At 45.8% G+C, this 18,584-nt stretch overlaps 1 protein-coding gene across 1 annotated transcript; it reads right to left on the reverse strand.

Moving 5' to 3' along the window:
* Positions 1-5,128: 5,128 nt before the first annotated feature.
* Positions 5,129-17,501, reverse strand: RPF2 (ribosome production factor 2 homolog). Its single transcript, XM_084261263.1, has 10 exons — positions 17,454-17,501; positions 16,830-16,962; positions 15,942-15,979; positions 15,210-15,249; positions 13,252-13,333; positions 13,083-13,159; positions 11,538-11,637; positions 6,630-6,732; positions 5,834-5,978; positions 5,129-5,509 (listed from the first exon to the last, which is right to left on the reverse strand). The coding sequence occupies exons 1-10, from the start codon at positions 17,474-17,476 to the stop codon at positions 5,330-5,332; spliced, it is 921 nt and encodes a 306-aa protein (XP_084117389.1). The 5' UTR covers positions 17,477-17,501; the 3' UTR covers positions 5,129-5,329.
* Between the last annotated feature and the right edge of the window lie 1,083 nt (positions 17,502-18,584).

The following is an 18,584-nucleotide window of genomic DNA, read 5'->3' on the forward strand; positions in this document are numbered from 1 at the left end:
GGAATTATTCCCCTGTGCAAAGTAAGCCAACAGGAGCAGAAATCCATCCCCTCATATGAATTAAAAGCTTATTACTGCTTCTTGGCATGCTGCAGGGGCACTTTGGAAGGTCTCAATTATTCATAATAATCTGTTTCCAATCAAAGAGAATTAAAAGGCTGTGATGAGAGGTGAACACGAGCTCTGCATCAGGCTTTTTGCTGCAAACCACCCCAATACAAACTTCCCAGAGGTGGCTGCCCGTCTTTCGGCGGCGATGCAACCAGCTGCGTGCCTGAGAACCAGGAGAGCTCAGCTTTGCTTAGAGACACAGCTGGTCGGTAGCCTGGCACAAAAGCCTCGCTGCTAAATACCTCCTGTTCCTTGCTTGCACCAGTTTGTGTCGTGACATGCCAGGAGAGAGAGAGGAGACATTCTGCCTCAACCTTTTCTTCCCCCTTCCTGCCCTTCCCCCTGAGGAGAGAGCAACCCCGGAGCCAGGGAGCTCAGTTTCCACTGCAGGAACCCGTTAGCAACCTGCAAGGAAATCTGAAAAGCCAAATTCATTTGGATTTGGGAAGCAGAACCCCTGACTTAGCACAAGGCACGTGCCTTTATCTGAAGAGCAGGCCAAGAGGGAAGAGGCTCTCCAGCTATCTGTTGGCACCAGGCGGGGCTAGGCCCCAGCGTGACCCTGGGGCTAATGGTGATACTGCTGCTGCTGCAGTAAGTTTGGAGCGTAGAGCAGCGTCAGGAACTCTCCTGCAATTTTTGTTTGAAGCCCTTCACCTGAGCACTGCCCTCCCCACAGGGCACACACTGATGTTAGGAAAGGGGAAGGTAAAGATGAGATTTTAAATTCATCTTACTTTGCAACACCAAATGTGTGAAAAGTACTGTTCATGGTGCCTCGCGCCGAGCTTTGCATGGCAGATGTACAGAACCCCCTGGCAGGGGGGAAATAAGTAAATGAATGAAACCAAACCAAGGATCTCCTTCCAAGTTTGCTAAGCAAAGCCTGGCATCATTCAAGCATGTTCTGGGCTCCATCAAGAACAGCGTGGCCAGCAGGTTGAGGGAGGTGATTCTGCCCCTCTGGTGAGACCCCACCTGGAGTGCTGGGTCCAGCTCTGGGGTCCCCAGTAGAGGACGGATATTGAGCTATAGAAGCAAGTCCAGAGGAGGGTTACAAGGATGATCAAAGGACTGGAGCACCTCTCCTAGGAAGACAGGCTGAGAGAGTTGGACTTGTTTAGCCTGGAGAGGAGAGGGCTCTGGGGAGACCTAACTACAGCCTAGCAACACTTAAAAGGGTCCTCCAGGAAAGCAGGAGAGGGACTGTTCATCAGGGAGTGTAGGGATAAGACAAGGGGTAATGGCTTCAAGCTGAAAGAGAGCAGGTTTAGGTTAGACATGAGGAAGAAATTCTTCCCTGTGAGGGCGGTGAAGCCCTGGCAGAGGCTGCCCAGAGATGCCTAATGCTGCGGTTGGCAGGACAGCTCTTCATCCCATCCCCTTTTGATTCTGGCTCCTGACTTCTGGTTTTAGAGACTGACTGTGGACGCTGAACATGGCTCCTGATTCCTTGTTTCAGTTCGCCCAGGCGTGCTCAGTAAGTGTCTCCATTGTTACAGCGACCAACTCAACACAGGAGGCATGCAGCAGCCAGGGCAGAGTCCAGAAAGCAGCTGAGAAAAGCAGGGGAGACCAATAGTGAGACCACCAGTAGAGCAGAAAGAAGAAATTAATGTAACAATCACAGTGAACAGTGAAGAACCAGCAACCCACCTTCTTGCCAGCACAAAGGGCTGATCTGGACTAATGGCAGGAAATGATGGGTCACAGCAGCTGTGTCTGGTTTGGAGGCTGCAAGAGCAAAGGAAGGCAAGAGGAGAAACTGGCAGCGATCAAGAGAAGACAAGGACTGTACATACATACTTTGGTATCACGGACTGAGAAGTACAGGTTTTATAAGTGTTGTGTTGCATCACAGGAAGAACTGCAGGATTATCAAGGGGAAAGAGGGAACATAAGGAGAATTTGGGGGAATGTCATTAATCACACATGCTGAAGTTCTGCTCAGAACTTTACCTCTATTTCCCCTGAATTACTTCGTGCTTATCTTAGAGAAGTGGGAGGGAGGGGCATCAAGTAGAACATGACTGAAAATGAAAGAAATTAAGAACAAACAAGGAACAGATTCCTCAGAACCTTCTCAATCTGTGTACATCTGCTGCATTCAGTAATTGCTCTTAGTTATTTTCCCCTGTGTTATTTACAATTGGGCTTAAGCCCAGATAACCTATACATTTTTCCTTTCCACAGCACTTAGGTCCCTCCTGCCTACCATGATGTGAGAGATACTCAATTCCCAACCTTGTGAGGTAGGTCCCACAGAAATCCCACGTCCCCCAAAAAATACCAACTCCTCCTCACCATCTCCTGCATAAACACACGAGAGCCAAGCTGTTATTCTTCCTGTACGTGTGAGCCACATCGCTCACTCTGAACATTCTTCCATTTACCTACACAGGCTTCCCATTCAGGAGCCTCCTGTCTCTTGTGTATTTTCAGGAAACCCAACTTGTGATACAAGTGACCCATTTCCCAGCTACATCACTGGATCACAGCTGGGATGCGCCAGCACTGCTAGAGGCACTTCAGCAAAGTCCAAGAAGGGGATGAACTGCACTTGGAAACAGAGAACATCTGGACCACAATACCCACGTGAGCACACGTTATGCACAGTTGTGTTAGATGTATCATGCACAGTTAACATTTTCCCCTTCCCTCTCTCCAATAATGAGAGTGCCTGGAACAGGGGTCTGCTCTGGCCTCCTCCCCCTCACATTCGATGGGCAGCAGAATAACCCATGGTCAGCTTTTCCTCCCCTGGCCAGCAGTCAGTGCAACATCCTCCCCTCATGGTGTTTTCCATCCTTCCCTAGCTGCAGCCAAGCCAGTGGGGGAGGGAAACCCGCACACTCAAACCCTGACAGCAGTGGGGAAAACAACAACAACAACAAAAAAAGGGGTTGCTAGGGAACCATAAACTCAAACCCACAAAATCCAGGAACAAGAAGGGAGTTCACATGCTCTTATCAAACACGCACCACTCCGGGCTGCCTGTCACATTATACCAGCACTGAGCTAAGGCTGTGATTATACACGCCCAGGGACCGATTCCCAAAAACATGGGAATGCTGAGGACCCAGCACGTTGCACCACTCTACATCTACCTCTCTTCCCACCTTCTCCCTCTAATCTTCCTGAATTACACCACACATAAAGAGCCAAATAAACTTGGAGTGCAGGCAGACCACAAATTCGGTGTACACCATGAGCTATATCTAACGGCAGCAGCCTAAGTTATCAGCAGCAGCAACACACAGCTGGGCAACATCAGCACACAACCCCAGGATGCAGAGAAGGCACAAATCACACCCTTCCTGCCAGAGCCATCCTGCCCGCGGGACTGAAGGCAGCACGGGCCTGACTGCTGATTTACAACCCCTCCTCCGCGGTACCGCAGAGGTGCAGCGGGGGGAGCCACGCTTTGCCCGCGGGGATCTTCTTGAAACCAAATCTATTACCACACTCAAGCTGTAAATAAAGCCCTCCCCGGTGCGTTGGGAGGTGCCAAGATGAAAGCCAGGAGAGAGGGGTGAACATGCCAGTTCTGCCTTGCCTGTGCCAGGCAGACCCTGGGCCCATGTGTACGTGGTTTGGGAGCCTGGTGAACTCTGCAAGCAAGGGGCAACAGAAGCAGCAAGACACTGTCACCAACTGGCCTTTGAGCGCCGCATGTTCTGTTCCCCATGCACACAGCTATGCTGCAGCACCTGACAGATTTTCTCATGCTTTAAAAGACTCCAGGAAATAAGAACATGCCAGTGGAAAGGCTATATTTAGCCCTCCTATCTCCATTCACCTTGAGTTAAATCAGATACTCAGAATGTAGCAATTGCCTACCGTGCAGAGGTGCAGCTGTACACGCTGTACATCCTAAATCACGTTCAGCACCGGCCTTGTGGCTTAATCAGTGCTTCACAGCGAGGCTGAAACTTCTCTGAAAGAAATTAGGTGAACTCAATTGCTCATTTGGCTTCATACCATCTTGTTACACAGTAGATTTGTGCCCTCAAAAAGACACTCAACTTTTAAAGCCCTTTTTCACACCACAAGCAGTATCAAACCAGCGCAGCAAGAACATCGTGTGCGACATTCGCACGGCCACCACTGCAGCTCAGCTCTCACATAAGGAGAGCAAAGCTGCCCAGCAGCTCCCACCCAGGACGCAGAAGACAAGTGAAACCAACAAACTGCTCACTGCTAATGTGACGCTTCAGCCAATTAACACAGAGAAGACTAGTAAGAAAGAAAGATCTAAAATGTAACTAGTATGAGCAAGATTGCCATGTTCATGTTAAAGGACATACACTTTTATCATATTTATACTAAAGGTCAGAGCAATAGCTTCCAATGAGACAAGCAGAAGAGAAAAAGGAAGGGTTTTCAGTATGTTCCAAAACATAGAGCACCATAGCAAAGTCTCACTAAGCTCTTAAACTCTCACTCCCTTCACCCAAGGCTTTAACTGAGTCTCCAGTAACTCAGGAGCACAAACTTTGTAGGAAAGCAAGGTAAGAAGAAAAGACTTGTACCTTTCATGGTTGCTCCACATACTTGCATTCCGGGCACAAATCAAGCATCAAAGATTGAAATTCAAACTGCAAAGGTTTCATTTATGCCTAAAGCAAACATCAGGTACTTTGCTACCATGGTGATGAACACAGTGAAAACACCTTAATCGCTCCTGGTTCTGCAAGCGTAAAGCAGGGCTTGGAGCAAGAGTTAAAAGCGCAGTGTGGCTTCAGACTAAGTGTATTGTGAGTTCACACTTGGGAAAACAGCTCAGTTTGAGCACTTCAGTTGTGCAAAACCTGAAATACACAGACAGAGAAGTTCCGTTGTGTGTATCATGCACACGCTACTCTGGTCCTGCGCAGAACATGGGATGAGCTGGTCGGAGAGGGGTTCCCAACACAACAACCATACAACTGTTTGGGAAATGAGTCACCTGCTTCAGTAGGGCATGTTTGCTAACACCAAGAGAATAAATACTCAGGTTTGGAAAACTAAGCAGGTTATATCACATTTTTTATTTTAAATAAGAGAGTTCCATGTTAAAGCCCCATGTTCCCCTTCAAGTGACAAACCATTTAAAAGATTTTTTGTTATAAAACTAAAGCTACCAGCAGCTGTATGTTTTTTGCCTGACGCATTTACACGACAATATATATACCAAATTTGAAAGTACAAAGAGTTTTCAAAGCTGTTCCAGACTATATCAAGCTGATTTTGACTTTTTGGGACTAACCCCACCACCTTCAGCCAACTTCTCCGCCGGCCTCTTTCTTAATCCTTTCATCTTCCGCGTCTGCAGTTTACCAAGGTCTTGCTTCTGCATGTGGATTCGACCGTAAGTTGTGCCAAACACATCATGGGAGATATTCTTTTTCTTCTTAGGCTGTGAGGGAGGAACAAGGTTAGTATTTTTGAGGAGAGTGCACCAGAAGCTCTGGTGAGAGTGAAGTAAGTAAAAGCAAGGCCGCATACACTGTTTGGAGCTTCAAGATTAAGATTTGTTCTGGGTGTTCTATGTGTTTCCAGAGGAGAGTTTGTATGTCAGCACAAAGGTGCTGTGGTACAAAGAAATAAATCTCAGTTGGTCTATATAAAAAGTAAAGCTGTGATCAAATATACAAGAAGTATATTTGAAGCAATTAATACTTCAACTTTTTCTCTTCTACGCAGATAGAACTGGGAGTAATACACTTTGTAAGGTGCGTACCTTCAGGGCTTTTGGTTGTTTTAAAGACAACTTATAAAGGTCATCTGAAGCCAAATGCGTCCTCCTCATAACCAGGTCTAATGAAGGTCCCATCTCTTCCAGTTCAATTCTTGGTATTTTACAGCCAGATTTCTTCAGAAGCACCCTAGGAGGGAAAAACAACCAAAATCAGTTACCCTCTGTGACAAAAGATTTCTCCATCTTCCTAAACGGCAGATTCAATCCTGTAGTTCAGAAGACTATTAGAAGCTCCTTCTGCTAACCCTCTTAATCCAGAAAGATGCCTGTCAATGACAATTCATAATTGTCCCATCACAATTTGAGCACACCCAAAATAAAACCTGGCTAATGTAGCTTTTAAGCTTCACCCCTGCCCCAACAAGAGCATTATTATCAGTACTACAGTGAAAACTCCGTCCCAGTACCCCGAAAGCCGCATCGCTCCTCAAATTCAAAACAGCACCCTGGGTATCAACAGACATGAAAAATATTTACTACCGTTTACAGAAAAACACTCTGAGCACTAACCAAGCAAGTTTTCTGTTTGTTTTGAAGAATGAGACAGAGGAAAGTGATTTTCTTATAAGATAAATCAAAATCACATGGGACACAAGCTATGACTGCTCACAGCCCACTGGCTTGCTCTGTGTTACACAGGAACACTGCTACACATGACACATTTTAAACACAGCAGACTGTGTCTCGAACCAGTTCAGACACCAAACTCCAGGCTCAGTTTGGGGAGAAGTCGACATGTGCACCGAAAAGCAAACCAAGAGAGAAAACTCATACTCACTTATAGCTTCGCATGTAAATTTTCCCATCCACAGCCGTGAAATGCAAGACATACTCTAAACCCGCCAGGCGAATACTGGGCACGCTAGGACCTCTGAAGAAATCTGAAAGGATTATTTTTAAAAGAATAAATTCCAGTTTCTTGGCTGAAAAAAAACCCCCAAAACCCCAAACCAACAGATGGCTATGAGAAGCCGGTTTATTTCAGAACAGACCCCCACATCACATCCCTGATGCGAACCCCTCGCCTGCGTCGGTGTTTTTATTGCATCTAGCTAAACAAGCCTATGGGTGGGATGGCTCTAGAAGAGCCAGATCTGTATGTTTAAAGGGAATCTCACAAAGGAGCCACTACTTAACGCTGCAGCCCTGCCAAAACACGGGAGAGAAGCTCAACGTTCCGTGTGTGTGAGCTTCTGCACTGGCAAGACCAACCGTGCGTAGAAACCCTGACAGGAGCACAGCGAGTTCCCAGAGATAACGTGGTAGTAACACACACTCTACCTAAAAATAAGCGCCCGGAGGAGAGCAAATATACTTTCAGAGCAGTAGCTCAGTTTTATTAAGCTAACAGGAATATTTGCATTGTCTGCTCTTCTAAACAGTCGTCAGCTCCACAGTCAGCAGAGGGAAGCGTATCCTATGTTACGCCGAGGCCAGTTTACGATCAGCGACGCGGGGATCGATATCGCGAGGCCATTCGCTCAGCTGTCTCTTTGAAGATATCATTCTACAAACAAATACTTCAGATTCTTAATCAGAGCCAGATCTGGACAGGTACAAAGGAGGATCAAACCCACGACAAAACAAATCGGGACTCTCAAACTAAGGCACTTCAGATACGTGCTGGGTGTGCGAAGGGAACACTGAAACACGGGTTAAACACGAACTGAGCCGTCTCCAGCGAGGTCCTTACATGAGGCCATAGAAATAAATAAACAAATACCCTGCAATCAGAGAGCTTGCAACCAGCACAACAATCTGTCCAACATATGCAGAGGGTGGAGAAAGAATGTGACCTTGACTGAGGGAACAAGGTGTGCTAATAAACATGACAGGGCAATACTGAAACTCGGGAGAACTGCTCACAGATGCAAAACACATCAGCCCCTTCCCTTGTGTCCTGTTTCCAGATCCCCCGGCCGGTCGTCTTTCCTCCGCTACCTTTTTCAAGAGTGTCAGCGCCCGAGCGACATCCAAAACAAAGTCCTGCTGGCAGATATCAGCTGGAGTGCAGCCAGGAAATTTCCTTGGTCAATTAAACTCTCTCCCTCCTCCTCTTGTGGGTTGAGCTGGCAGTTGGAGGAGCAGTTGCAAATAAAATATTTTGCTCGGTTCTGGGGTGTATTTTCCCTTCGACCGGCTCTCTGTGGGCATACAAAGCTTACAGTGGTTGCACTGGCAACATCTCCCTTCCCTACTTTCCTGTGGCATCATACATCTTTTTACCCACAGGATGATCTCTTCCAACAAATGCAGGTGGTCAGGAATTTCTGTTTCCTGGCAATGCTCAACAGCTGCAGAAACCTTACACTTCCCTACACCCAGAGAGCTGAAGGGTTTTTTTTTAATGTACTCTGAATCTACAGCTCTTGCTTTGGTTGGACTACAGACTTGCTTTCTCCTTTCTTTCCATTCCCTGTCCTCTCTCTCCCTTGCCCTCAACATGTTTCCAGTGTAATCTACTTTTTCCTGCAGAGAGCTTCACAGGACCTTTCCGTTTCCAGATTAAACTCCTAAATTATTTTGTAGCAGGAGCCTATACACTTCTTTTTCTATCAGTCTGTATCTGAAAAGCTGGTAACACTGGTTGGCATTAGCAGAGTTTAAAGTCAACTGCAGACATTTCCCAGTGACTCCCTTGTAGGGAATCCACCAATCTTTTGAGACACCCAGAAAAAGTCTACGTGAGAAGGGCTGCATGAAGAAAACACTGATGGTCAATATAAAACTGCAGAGGTCTCCTGGAAACCAACACTTCAGAAAGCATGTAAGCAAGTCACATAGCATCTGGGCATGTTTAGGATGAAACTGGTGTGAAAGCAAAGGACTTCAAGCAGGCAGCGTTGTAAGAGATGAGGCATTTTGTAAAAACAAGCACTAAAAGTTACTAGAATTGAATGAACTGCATTCCAAGGACCTACAGTGCAAACTGATTCCTACTCTACCACATCAGTAGGCAGTGAAAACCAGAAGAGAAAGAAGGGGACATCTTTGTCTTCCAGGTCTCTAAAGAAAGATGGAGCTGCCATTTACTTCTCCTGAGTAACCTCTTCCACTCCACAATTTAAGCACACTATTAAGGTTTGGTTACTGTGAAGACAATAATTCAACCTTGCCTTTAATTTTACCAAGAAACTGCTGTGATATGACATCCCAAACATGCAAAAATCCTCTTGGTACCACAAAAGCCAGTGAAAGTTTGGTTGCTCACCAGCACCAGTGGCATCGCGCTGCTTTGGCAACCAGCAGCCCTGAGCTATCTAATACTCCTTCTGGGATCCCAACACTCCTCCTACAGTAACAAAATATTTGCTGCTGCTGCTGTAGAGACCTTTTTCTATCTTTCTTACAAACAGGGCAGCACCTTAAAAGCACAATCTTTTGTAAGAACAAAAACAGTTCTTCCCCATCAGTCACAGGGAGTTTTGAAGCAGCTCAAATTAGTGCCCAAATTATTTTAATTGGTTAGTGATACCTTCAGGCTTTTACCCTCCTTAACCTTCTCCTTTGCCTATTGTTTTGCATGTAGGTATTTCTAAGAAGTCAGCAGAATATTAAGACCAGCAGTACTTGGAGTACATTCAAAACCAGAAGTTGTGTGTTGATCTGAGTGTGTTTGACTGCAGAGTCATTCCAGGCAGCTAACACGGGAGAGGAGAAAGGACAGACGAACATCGAAAGAAACAGGACAGGAAGGACTAGTCAGCTGTTTGGCAACTATTTGGCAACGTGTCTTCCATTCAAGGTGTCAAGCTGTGTGATCAGGGGGTGCAGGAGCACATCTGGATGCCAGTCACCAGCGCCATGCAGGTGCCCAAACACGATGCGTTCCCAAAAATACGGCCCCTCCTTCCTGCAGCGCAGACACTCGCTCAGGGGGGCACAACCCCGCAGTAGGAAACCTCACCTTCTCCACATGCAGTACTCACCCACCCTGAACAGCTTGTAAGGGCAGTTACTACCCTTTCACCTACCCCAAGAACCGGTTGGCTCTACTGAGAGGACATAACTCTTCTCCTGTTCCCTCTCCCGTCTCATTCCAGACAAAGCATCATGCTTTAAGGAATTACAATACCAAGGTGTGTGTGGGGGGAATATCTTAATTTTTAAGGTCTGTTTCTAAAGAGCACTAAGTTATTTGTTTGCCTAGGAGAAAAGAGCCTGACCAGCATCCGACTGATATGAAAGGGAGATTCTGCAAAGGTGTACAATTATAAATTGGTACAATCCAAGAATGGAACCAGAAGAACAAGACTGTTCTTATTGGGCCAAATTCAGTATTTTATCAAGAGCCTAAAAAAAAGTAATCTACTTTTAGAAAACCTATTAAAAAGAAAACCCACCCCCCCACACTTACTAGATCTAGCTCTACCAAGCAAAATGCATTTTTAAGTCTCAAGAGGTACAGTGCCATGTGATTTCTATGTCCCAAAAAGATGACCCAAGTACAGTAATTTTCTGTAGTTCCCCAGATAAAACCCATGATGTGCTTTATCACCCAGAGCCTCCAACCCTGAGACAGCAAAAACCTTTATGACAGTTTGTTTACAGAGCTCCAATCCTGCCTTGAAGTTATGACACAGCTATGATCAAGAGCTAATTTTTACTGCGCAAGTCCTTTCCAAGTATTCTGATCAATGGCACTTCTGTCAGAACAGGTCAAATTTCCAACAAAATAATGCTTTCATTATAGCAACACAAGCTCAGTTCTACTGATTGGACTTTTTTTTGTAAGCAAAAAGCACCCCACCTTCTGAATTTAATCCACAGACTTCAAATTAGATACTTCAAAAATATTATTTGGTTAGAAAATTGATGGTCCAGTACAGTTATGAGGTAAAGACTTTTTGAAAAATGCCAGAGTTTTCCCAGAATCAAAGTAATGAATTTTAGCATGTGCTGGTTTTGGCTGGGACAGAGTTAAGGTTCTGCACAGCACCCGGCACGGGGCTGTGCTGGGATGGAGCTGGAAACAGCGCTGCTCACACAGGGGTGTTTTAGTCACTGCTGAGCGGTGCTCACACAGAGCCAAGGCCTTTGCTGCTCCTCACCCCACCAGCCAGGAGGCTGGGGGTGCACAGGGAGTTGGGAGGGGACACAGCCAGCACAGCTCACCCCAGCTGACCACAGGGACACTCCACACCGTATCACATCATGCTCAGCATATAAAGCTGGGGGAGGAAGGAGGAACAGGGGACATTTGGAGTGATGCCATTTGTCTTCCCAAGACACGGCTATGTGTGATGGAGCCCTGCTGTCCTGGGGATAGCCAAACACCTGCCTGCCCATGGGAAGCAGGGAATGAATTCCTTGTCTTGCTTTGCTTTCTTTTACCTGTTAAACTGTCTGCATCTCAAGCCATGGGTTTTCTCACTTTCACTCCTCTAATTCTCATCCCCATCCTGCTCTGGAGGGAGGGAGTGAGCGGCTGCAGGGGGCTTAGCTGGGGTTCAGCAAGAATACAGTGAGCACAGAGTTTCATCTTCTGTTTTAGGCCAGTTCTTCCCCCCCAACAGACATAATGATTAGTAAATTTTAATTTCATTTGACATGAAACTTCCATGTGCTTGACGTGTTCTTCTGTGCTGAACATAAGCAAACATTTACTGTCAAACCAGCACTTCCCCACAGATCATATTACTACAGGTTTACACAACCCTACTGCTCACACAACCAAAATACTGACCAATAAGGAGGCTCTTCAGTCTTCTGTACTCTTCGTTTACCTCAAACGTGTCACCGGCAAATATCAGCATCGGCTTCGTCCCCTCAGGACATTTACTGTTCTGTGGAACAAGAATTGTACAAGGGAAGTCCAGACCATGTCAGGGAACATATCATTGGCTTAACAGGTGGTTGGTCATTCATTGTGGCCTGTGATCAACATGGACAGAAATGACACTATTTTTTCCACTGAAGAGCATCACCCGTGCATGGAAGACATTTGTTTTTTAAAGGGCAAAGTGTATGATTCTTTGTGCTGTATTAAAAAGAAGATAGATTTTCTTTCCTAAAAAACGTGTAAGATAACACCTTCTGGTGAGACTAAATTAATTGGCACAATTAATTGGCCACTGGGGAAATGGCATGAAGCTGTGCCAGGGCAGGGTTAGATTGGATATTAGAAAAAAAAATTTTAGTGAAAGAGTTGTCAGGGGCTGGAACAGGCTGCCCAGGGAGGGGGTTGAGTCACCATCCCTGGATGTGTTCAAAAAAAGGGTAGATGAGGTACTTAGGGATATGGTTTAGCATAGGATGGGAATGGTTGGACTTGGTGACCTTCAAAGGTCTTTTCCAACCTTGTGATTCTGTGATTTGACTGCAACTACTAACAAGAAAACTCAATTAGATGCAAACAAGTCTACTGCACTTCTGACACTGTAGAGTACATGAAAAAGGCTAAATGAAGAGTTTAGTCCATCACCTAATTTTAATTCTGGCCAACAAATACATTTACCTCATTGTAACCTCCCTGCTATAAACAGTGTTATGAAGGAACATGCTGTAATCTGGCTTCAAGGGAAAGATTCACCTTTATAAAATGTAATTTCTTCACCATCCCTCTCGACTGCCCTGTTAATTCATTCACTGTGATGAGAATAAGGACCATGGAAATTCCTTAGTTTTGCAGTGTATGAACTGCTTGATACACAAGTATACACACATGAAATATGTTTTAGTCTTGCCAAAAGGATCCTAATGTCACCACAAATGGTCAATTTTCTTTGGGTTTAAATAACCAAGATTTAGCTCCCTGTCTGAAACAAGTACAGTTCCCTGGAAACTGGCATTTATCTGCTACTAAAAGCTAAAATAAAAGTTTCAGAATCATCTCAAGTCAGCAGTGACCCTCTTTGGTTAGAAACTGAGAAGAGGGCTTCCACTTTTCAAATCCTACACCAGTTTATATGGGAATCTATCATGAACAGAAGCTGATCAATAAATTTTGTAGATGTAACTACAGTTAACAAGGAAAATACTAGGAATACACTAAGTTTAGGAAAAGAATTGCCAAGGAAGGAAAGGTGTAAGCTTACTCAAAGGAACCAAAATAAAATAAAAAGCAGAGCATAAAAATAACATTCTGGGTTACACAAATTACAGGTCCTCATATACTGCATGAGATACTTTTTAAAAACCACTCCTGTCCTTCAACGTGAGAAAGAGCCAATGCATCAAAAAAATCCACCAGTAGATGTCACTGAAATATAACGAACCAGTGATTCCTTACCTTTACATCTTTTAGGGATACAAACTTCTCAACGCCTAGCTCAATCATGTCCAGGACATGATAGTCAAACATACGACCTGTGAAAGTGAGAAAAGAAAATCCAGCTCTTCAAAGATTCATTTTAAAGTAGACCTTTCATCCAGATAAAAACCCAAGTGAGACGTATTACCTATTATCAGGTTGTTAGGTCTCTTCTTGTTATGGGAGCCAAACAGAAACAAAGAACAATCTGATTTCTTGGAAAAAAATTCCTACAATTGAGGAAAAGATCAAAATTAATGAGTTCCTGTTCACAATGAGCGTTGTTCACAATATACGGCAAACGTGTATATCACAAACATGTGAGTTCAGGAGCTACTTAGTTGAGAAGAGCAACTGTACTTAAAGAGTTTTGAGAACGTCCAGGTCCACATAAACTACACGGGACAGCTGGGTTCAATGTCACAACTCAGTTCATGATTCATTTCCTTTTCTCTTTCCCAGGCCATTTTATCTGTCATGCCTTTTTTCATAATTCCCCATGAGTTGCTTTTATATGAGGTAACTTCAACCCCTTCTCCTTGCCTGAATAGTAAGCATTTGCAAATTGGCTGCAGTCCTAATGCCCTGCTTTTAGTTACCCAGCAAGGCTTTATGCAGGATGTTAGCTCTGCCTAACAGCTTCTGAACAAGCAGGTGATTTCCTCAACAGCAGGCACAGGAACACATTCAGGATGGCTGCATCGCTGTGCTTCGTGCCAAGAACAGAACAGGAGCACACAATGCAACCCCTTGGCATCAGCATCAATGCAGATTAAGTAACTTGCTATGTTGGTGTACCTATGCTGGAGTCATGGTGATTTTTTTTTGTTCCTAATGCATGAAAAACGCTTTAGTTCAACTGTCCAACACAACTTCCAAGCTTCTGGCACTCACTACCGGCTGCCTTCCCTTCACTACCTCCCCCCTCCTCTCCCTTTTTAGTTAAGGGAACTCCTGAGATAAGTTTCCCCTTTATTTTCACAATCCCTTTCAGACAAGCAAGTGCAGTTGTGTCTGGTGTGTGTATATGAATATTTTTTTTCTTCACACAGAGATTTAACACAATTATCCCCAAATATTCAGGGAGTTCTCTCAGCAACACGCCACACACAAGCTGACCCTTGTTTCCCTACATCAGTCAGCAGTGGCACAGGGCCAACATTACCAAGTCATGACCACTGGGAACCAAACAATTTATTTGGGGAAAATTAATTTTTATCTTTATTGCAAAACCACAGCTGTACACCCCTGCCTCCTTCCTCTCACTTTGCTGAAGGAAACATCCAGGGCTTTTATGATGGATGTATTTCAGCAGTTAAGGTAATGCTTCAATTGAAGTACAAATGTGTGAGAGATCATCTTAGGATTAGCCCCTCTATTTTTTGCCTTCCAGCTCATAAATTATCTTGAGCTTAAAAGACTGAATCAACACCAAATGCAGACAGAGGTGTATCACAAAATCTATTCAAACACGACTCCCCTTCCAAAATACACTCCCAAGCCCCTGAAGAGCCACCTCTGCAACCTCTTTGCAGGCCAACTGCATGTATTTAACTGAAATCACACATTTTTCTGACTGTTCTTGATGGATTGTTGGAAGAGAACTCCCAGTGACCACCTTGCACTTGCACTGCCAGTGCCCAGGGTGCGCCGCTGGGATTTTCTCCCTCTCTTCAAACGCAAGGAAGTCACAGAGAGCTGAGACTCTTCCATTTACCTGTTGTAACCTATGAAGTCACCACACTGAAAACAAGTTGTTCATAAGCTATGGCACTTTAGAGGAGTGACTTTTGGAAAACCAAAATAAAATGCTTCATTCCTCCTTTCATACCAAGCACTGTTACCTACAGTCACACTGCAGACGCCGGCATTCGCCCGTCAGTTTACAGAAGGTAAAGTCCTCATAACATGACAGCTCTGTTTTGCAGCCAGAAGAAAAACACCTCTACTGGCACCAGAAATCTAGACACAGCACTAAGTCCAACCTACCCAAAATCCCTATTAACCTTGTTTCTCATCTAGCTCCTCACAGAGCAACGGCAAATTGCATTCTTCATGACTTTCGGGCTGTAAGATGTCACAAGAGAAGGTGTGGTTTGTACTCACCAGTGATGTCTGGTCCTCAAACGGCCTTGTAATATTTTTCCTAAGAGGAGGGGGGGGAAAAAACAAATGAAAAAACCCCATGCACAGAGAAGCACTTCTAATTAGTTCTCAATAACATTAAAACTCTGCATTCTACTGGAAACCCTGGCAGTTCTAGTTCAGTCCATAAGCTACGTTACTACTGCCAGGAGTTCCTTAGTGCTGCAGCTGCCACTCCAAGTCCTCTCTTCCCTGTGCCCCACCTCCTGGGGCCTGACCTCCCGACCACCACCAGAAGACGCTTCACTAACAACTGCCTTTGCCTGTTCATCCAACGTTAAACTGAGCTGTTAGAATGAACACCTCTGAGCTACACCCCTACAGATGCTGAGCTCCCATCCTGAGCAAGGCACATATAGAACCTGGAACTCCAATTTCTAAGAATTTGGATAGAAGAACTCCAGCCTACCCAGCTGACACAGAACCTCTCCAGCTGTTTGCACGGGTCAGTCAGGGAAGCCAATTGTCCAAGTCTGCTGAATCCTGCTCCGTAACATTTGGCACAGAACCAGGCTTGGCACCAACACTGATCACCTGTAGCTTGCTTTCAGTATACTGAGATGATTCTCAGTCACCTTCTGCAGCCCCTTCTGTTGCCCAAGCCCCCACATCAGCCAGCATCTCTGTTCCTGCTTTGAAATTACCAAATGCTCTTGTCAGAAGATGCAAAGATGCCAAAGTCAGACCACTTACTTTTTATACAGTACAGCAAAAGGTTTCTTCACAGCATACTGCAAAAGACAAAAGTTAAGCCTGTGTTACCTCCAATAAATTTAAGAACATAGCACTGCTTTTTCTAAGACACTGCAACTTACATGATCACATGAAATAAAGTAATTGTGCAAATCAGTCTAGAAGAGGGCACCTCAAAAAGGTTTGCTCATAATAATACCCTTCAAGCTGGTAGCAATCTTGGCTGCCAATTAATTGCAAAAGGGCTTATTTCTAGAAACTAAAAAAATAACAAAATAACTGAGAAACAGATTAAATCAAAGCCATGAAATGTCATCTCTCTGCTTCTAGGGGCACAAGGGAAAACAAGGGAGTGAACAACCACCTGACTGTCAGCAACATAAGATGGTAGGAAAGCAACACAGCAAGGAGAGAAAAGAATGTAGGAAGAGTTATAATATTTTCAGGTATGGAGTTAGGAGACAAGATTGGTAGGTTAGAAGTTTCAGGAGTGTTGAAAGCTCCATATCAATACACACAAGCAGTTCACAGGATTCTGTGATATCACTTCAGCTGAGCGAGCCAGTCCCAGTTCTGCATCTAATCGTTTTAAATGGACTTGTAACACTTCACCCTCTGTAGTGGGCAAACATGCTAAAAATAATACCAAAGAATAAATCTGGAACTTCCAGCAAAGAGGAAACTAGAAGAAAATAATCTCCATCAAGGGGTAGGTTGACCAGTACTCCAAGGGTGTTACTACCTAAGATTTGGGGAAGGGCAGAGTATGAAAATACTGATCTTGCAGCAGAGAGAATACACAAATTGCAAGAAAGAGATAGGAAGGTATCTTGGCATGACACAACAGGCTACAAGATTAGAGGTTGCATGCTATGTCCAACAACTTACAATGTCTTTAAGCACTTCAGTCACCATTAAGTTCGCGTTTCCTCCTTTTATGAGCATAGCATTTTTTGTATTTTCTTTAAGTTTGGGTTCTCTCTTCTCAAGAAACCTTTTTGCTCTCTTGGTTTTAGGCTTACTGCAACAATAAGTGAACAGTCAAACACTTGATGTCAGTAACAACACCCGACACGGCAGAAAACAGTAAAACAAAGCAAGGACTGGAACGAGATGCGCTCGAGTAACCTGTTTCAGTCAGTCGAGCCAATCCCAACCTAAGGAACTGCAAGCAACGCTCAAAGCCCGGTCTCAGGCGGCTTACAGCCGCTGCTCTTCCTCTGTCCCCATGAAGCCTTATTTTCTGCCCCAACAGCCCAGCCAAACACCCCACGGACTGAGGGAGCTGTTTATAAACGCCACAGCAGCTCCTTTCAGTCACCGGCCCAGCAAGGGCTGCCTGGCCACCGAGAAGAGACGGCAGCGCCCCGTTTTCCTCCCGCCGCACGTTGGCTGCGGGCCCCTTCCCCCCCTTCCCTCTGCTGCCCCCGCCACCCCCAACCCGCAGCGGGGCCACCCGGGCTGCGGGTGTCCCGGGCCCACTCACGCTCCCGACGCCCCCCCCCCGCTTACACCACACGGTCCAAGGCGTCCATCGCTGCCGAACCGCCTCACGTGCGCACCCCGACACCGTCACGCAACATCATCCGGTACCTCACATCCGCCGCAGGGAGAGCGCCAGAAAGGGCGCGGGGGGGAGCGGCGAGCATGCGCGGGGCAAGCCGCGCCTCCCCGCGGCCGCGCCTCAGGCGCCTGAGGCCATTGTTCCCGCCCGGGGACGCCGGCCCCGCCGCGCCTTCAGCGTCTCGCGTTACAGGCGGCTTTCCCCTGCTCGAGCCACCAGCCCTTGCTGCGCGGGGGCTGCACTCACCGGTGCAGGATCCCTACTGTCCTGCCGCTTGCTCTACCACTGGCCAGCATGACATCATACAGAACAGAATAGCCCCTGGGATAGCTTGGGTCGGCTGTGTCCCCTCCCAGCTCCTTGTGAAAGGTCCCCGGGCTTAACACCAGGACAGAGGCTGGAGGTGTGCAGCACACACTCCCTCCTCTTACCCACCCTCTTCCTGCCCCTCTTTCCCCCATGATTCGAGCCCCCTGGACAGAAAAAGCCAACAGGGGATTGATGGCTTGGAACTCACACTGCTTTACTGGCTTATCCTTACTGACCCTGTGCTGTGCACAGCCTCGGGGGTGACCTCTGATCCTTACTAATTATGTGTCACATAATTCTGCTGGAACTAGACCTGCCCATCCTCACAGCATCATTGCAGCAAACTAAGGTAGGAAGGAACAAAATGTTTCCAGTTTAACAAAAACCACGTGCTCTTAAAAACACTGTAATTAATACACTCAACTTTTACAGGAAATACTGTGTGACAATATAAATGATGTAGCAGTATGTAATAACCCACAGACCACCTAGGGACCACAATCCAGTCACATGGATCAATCTGGGAACCACTGAGGCACCATCACAGGATCCTAGGCATAAAAACCAGTTAGAAAATGCTGGAGGAGAAGAGACACTTCTTTTGTATACAAAACACATCATACAGAAAAACAAGAGATGTGGGAAGGCAGAGCGACAGATGCCACATTAAGACCCAGATTTCAGTTCCTGAGGTAGGTATGGCAGCAGCCAGTTAAGAAACCTCCTGAAGTCCCTTCCCACATGGGATTTCTCAGGCCTGTCAAGGGGAC

The sequence above is a fragment of the Gallinula chloropus genome, assembly GCF_964237585.1.
Source record: "Gallinula chloropus genome assembly, chromosome: 3".
NCBI lineage: Eukaryota > Metazoa > Chordata > Aves > Gruiformes > Rallidae > Gallinula > Gallinula chloropus.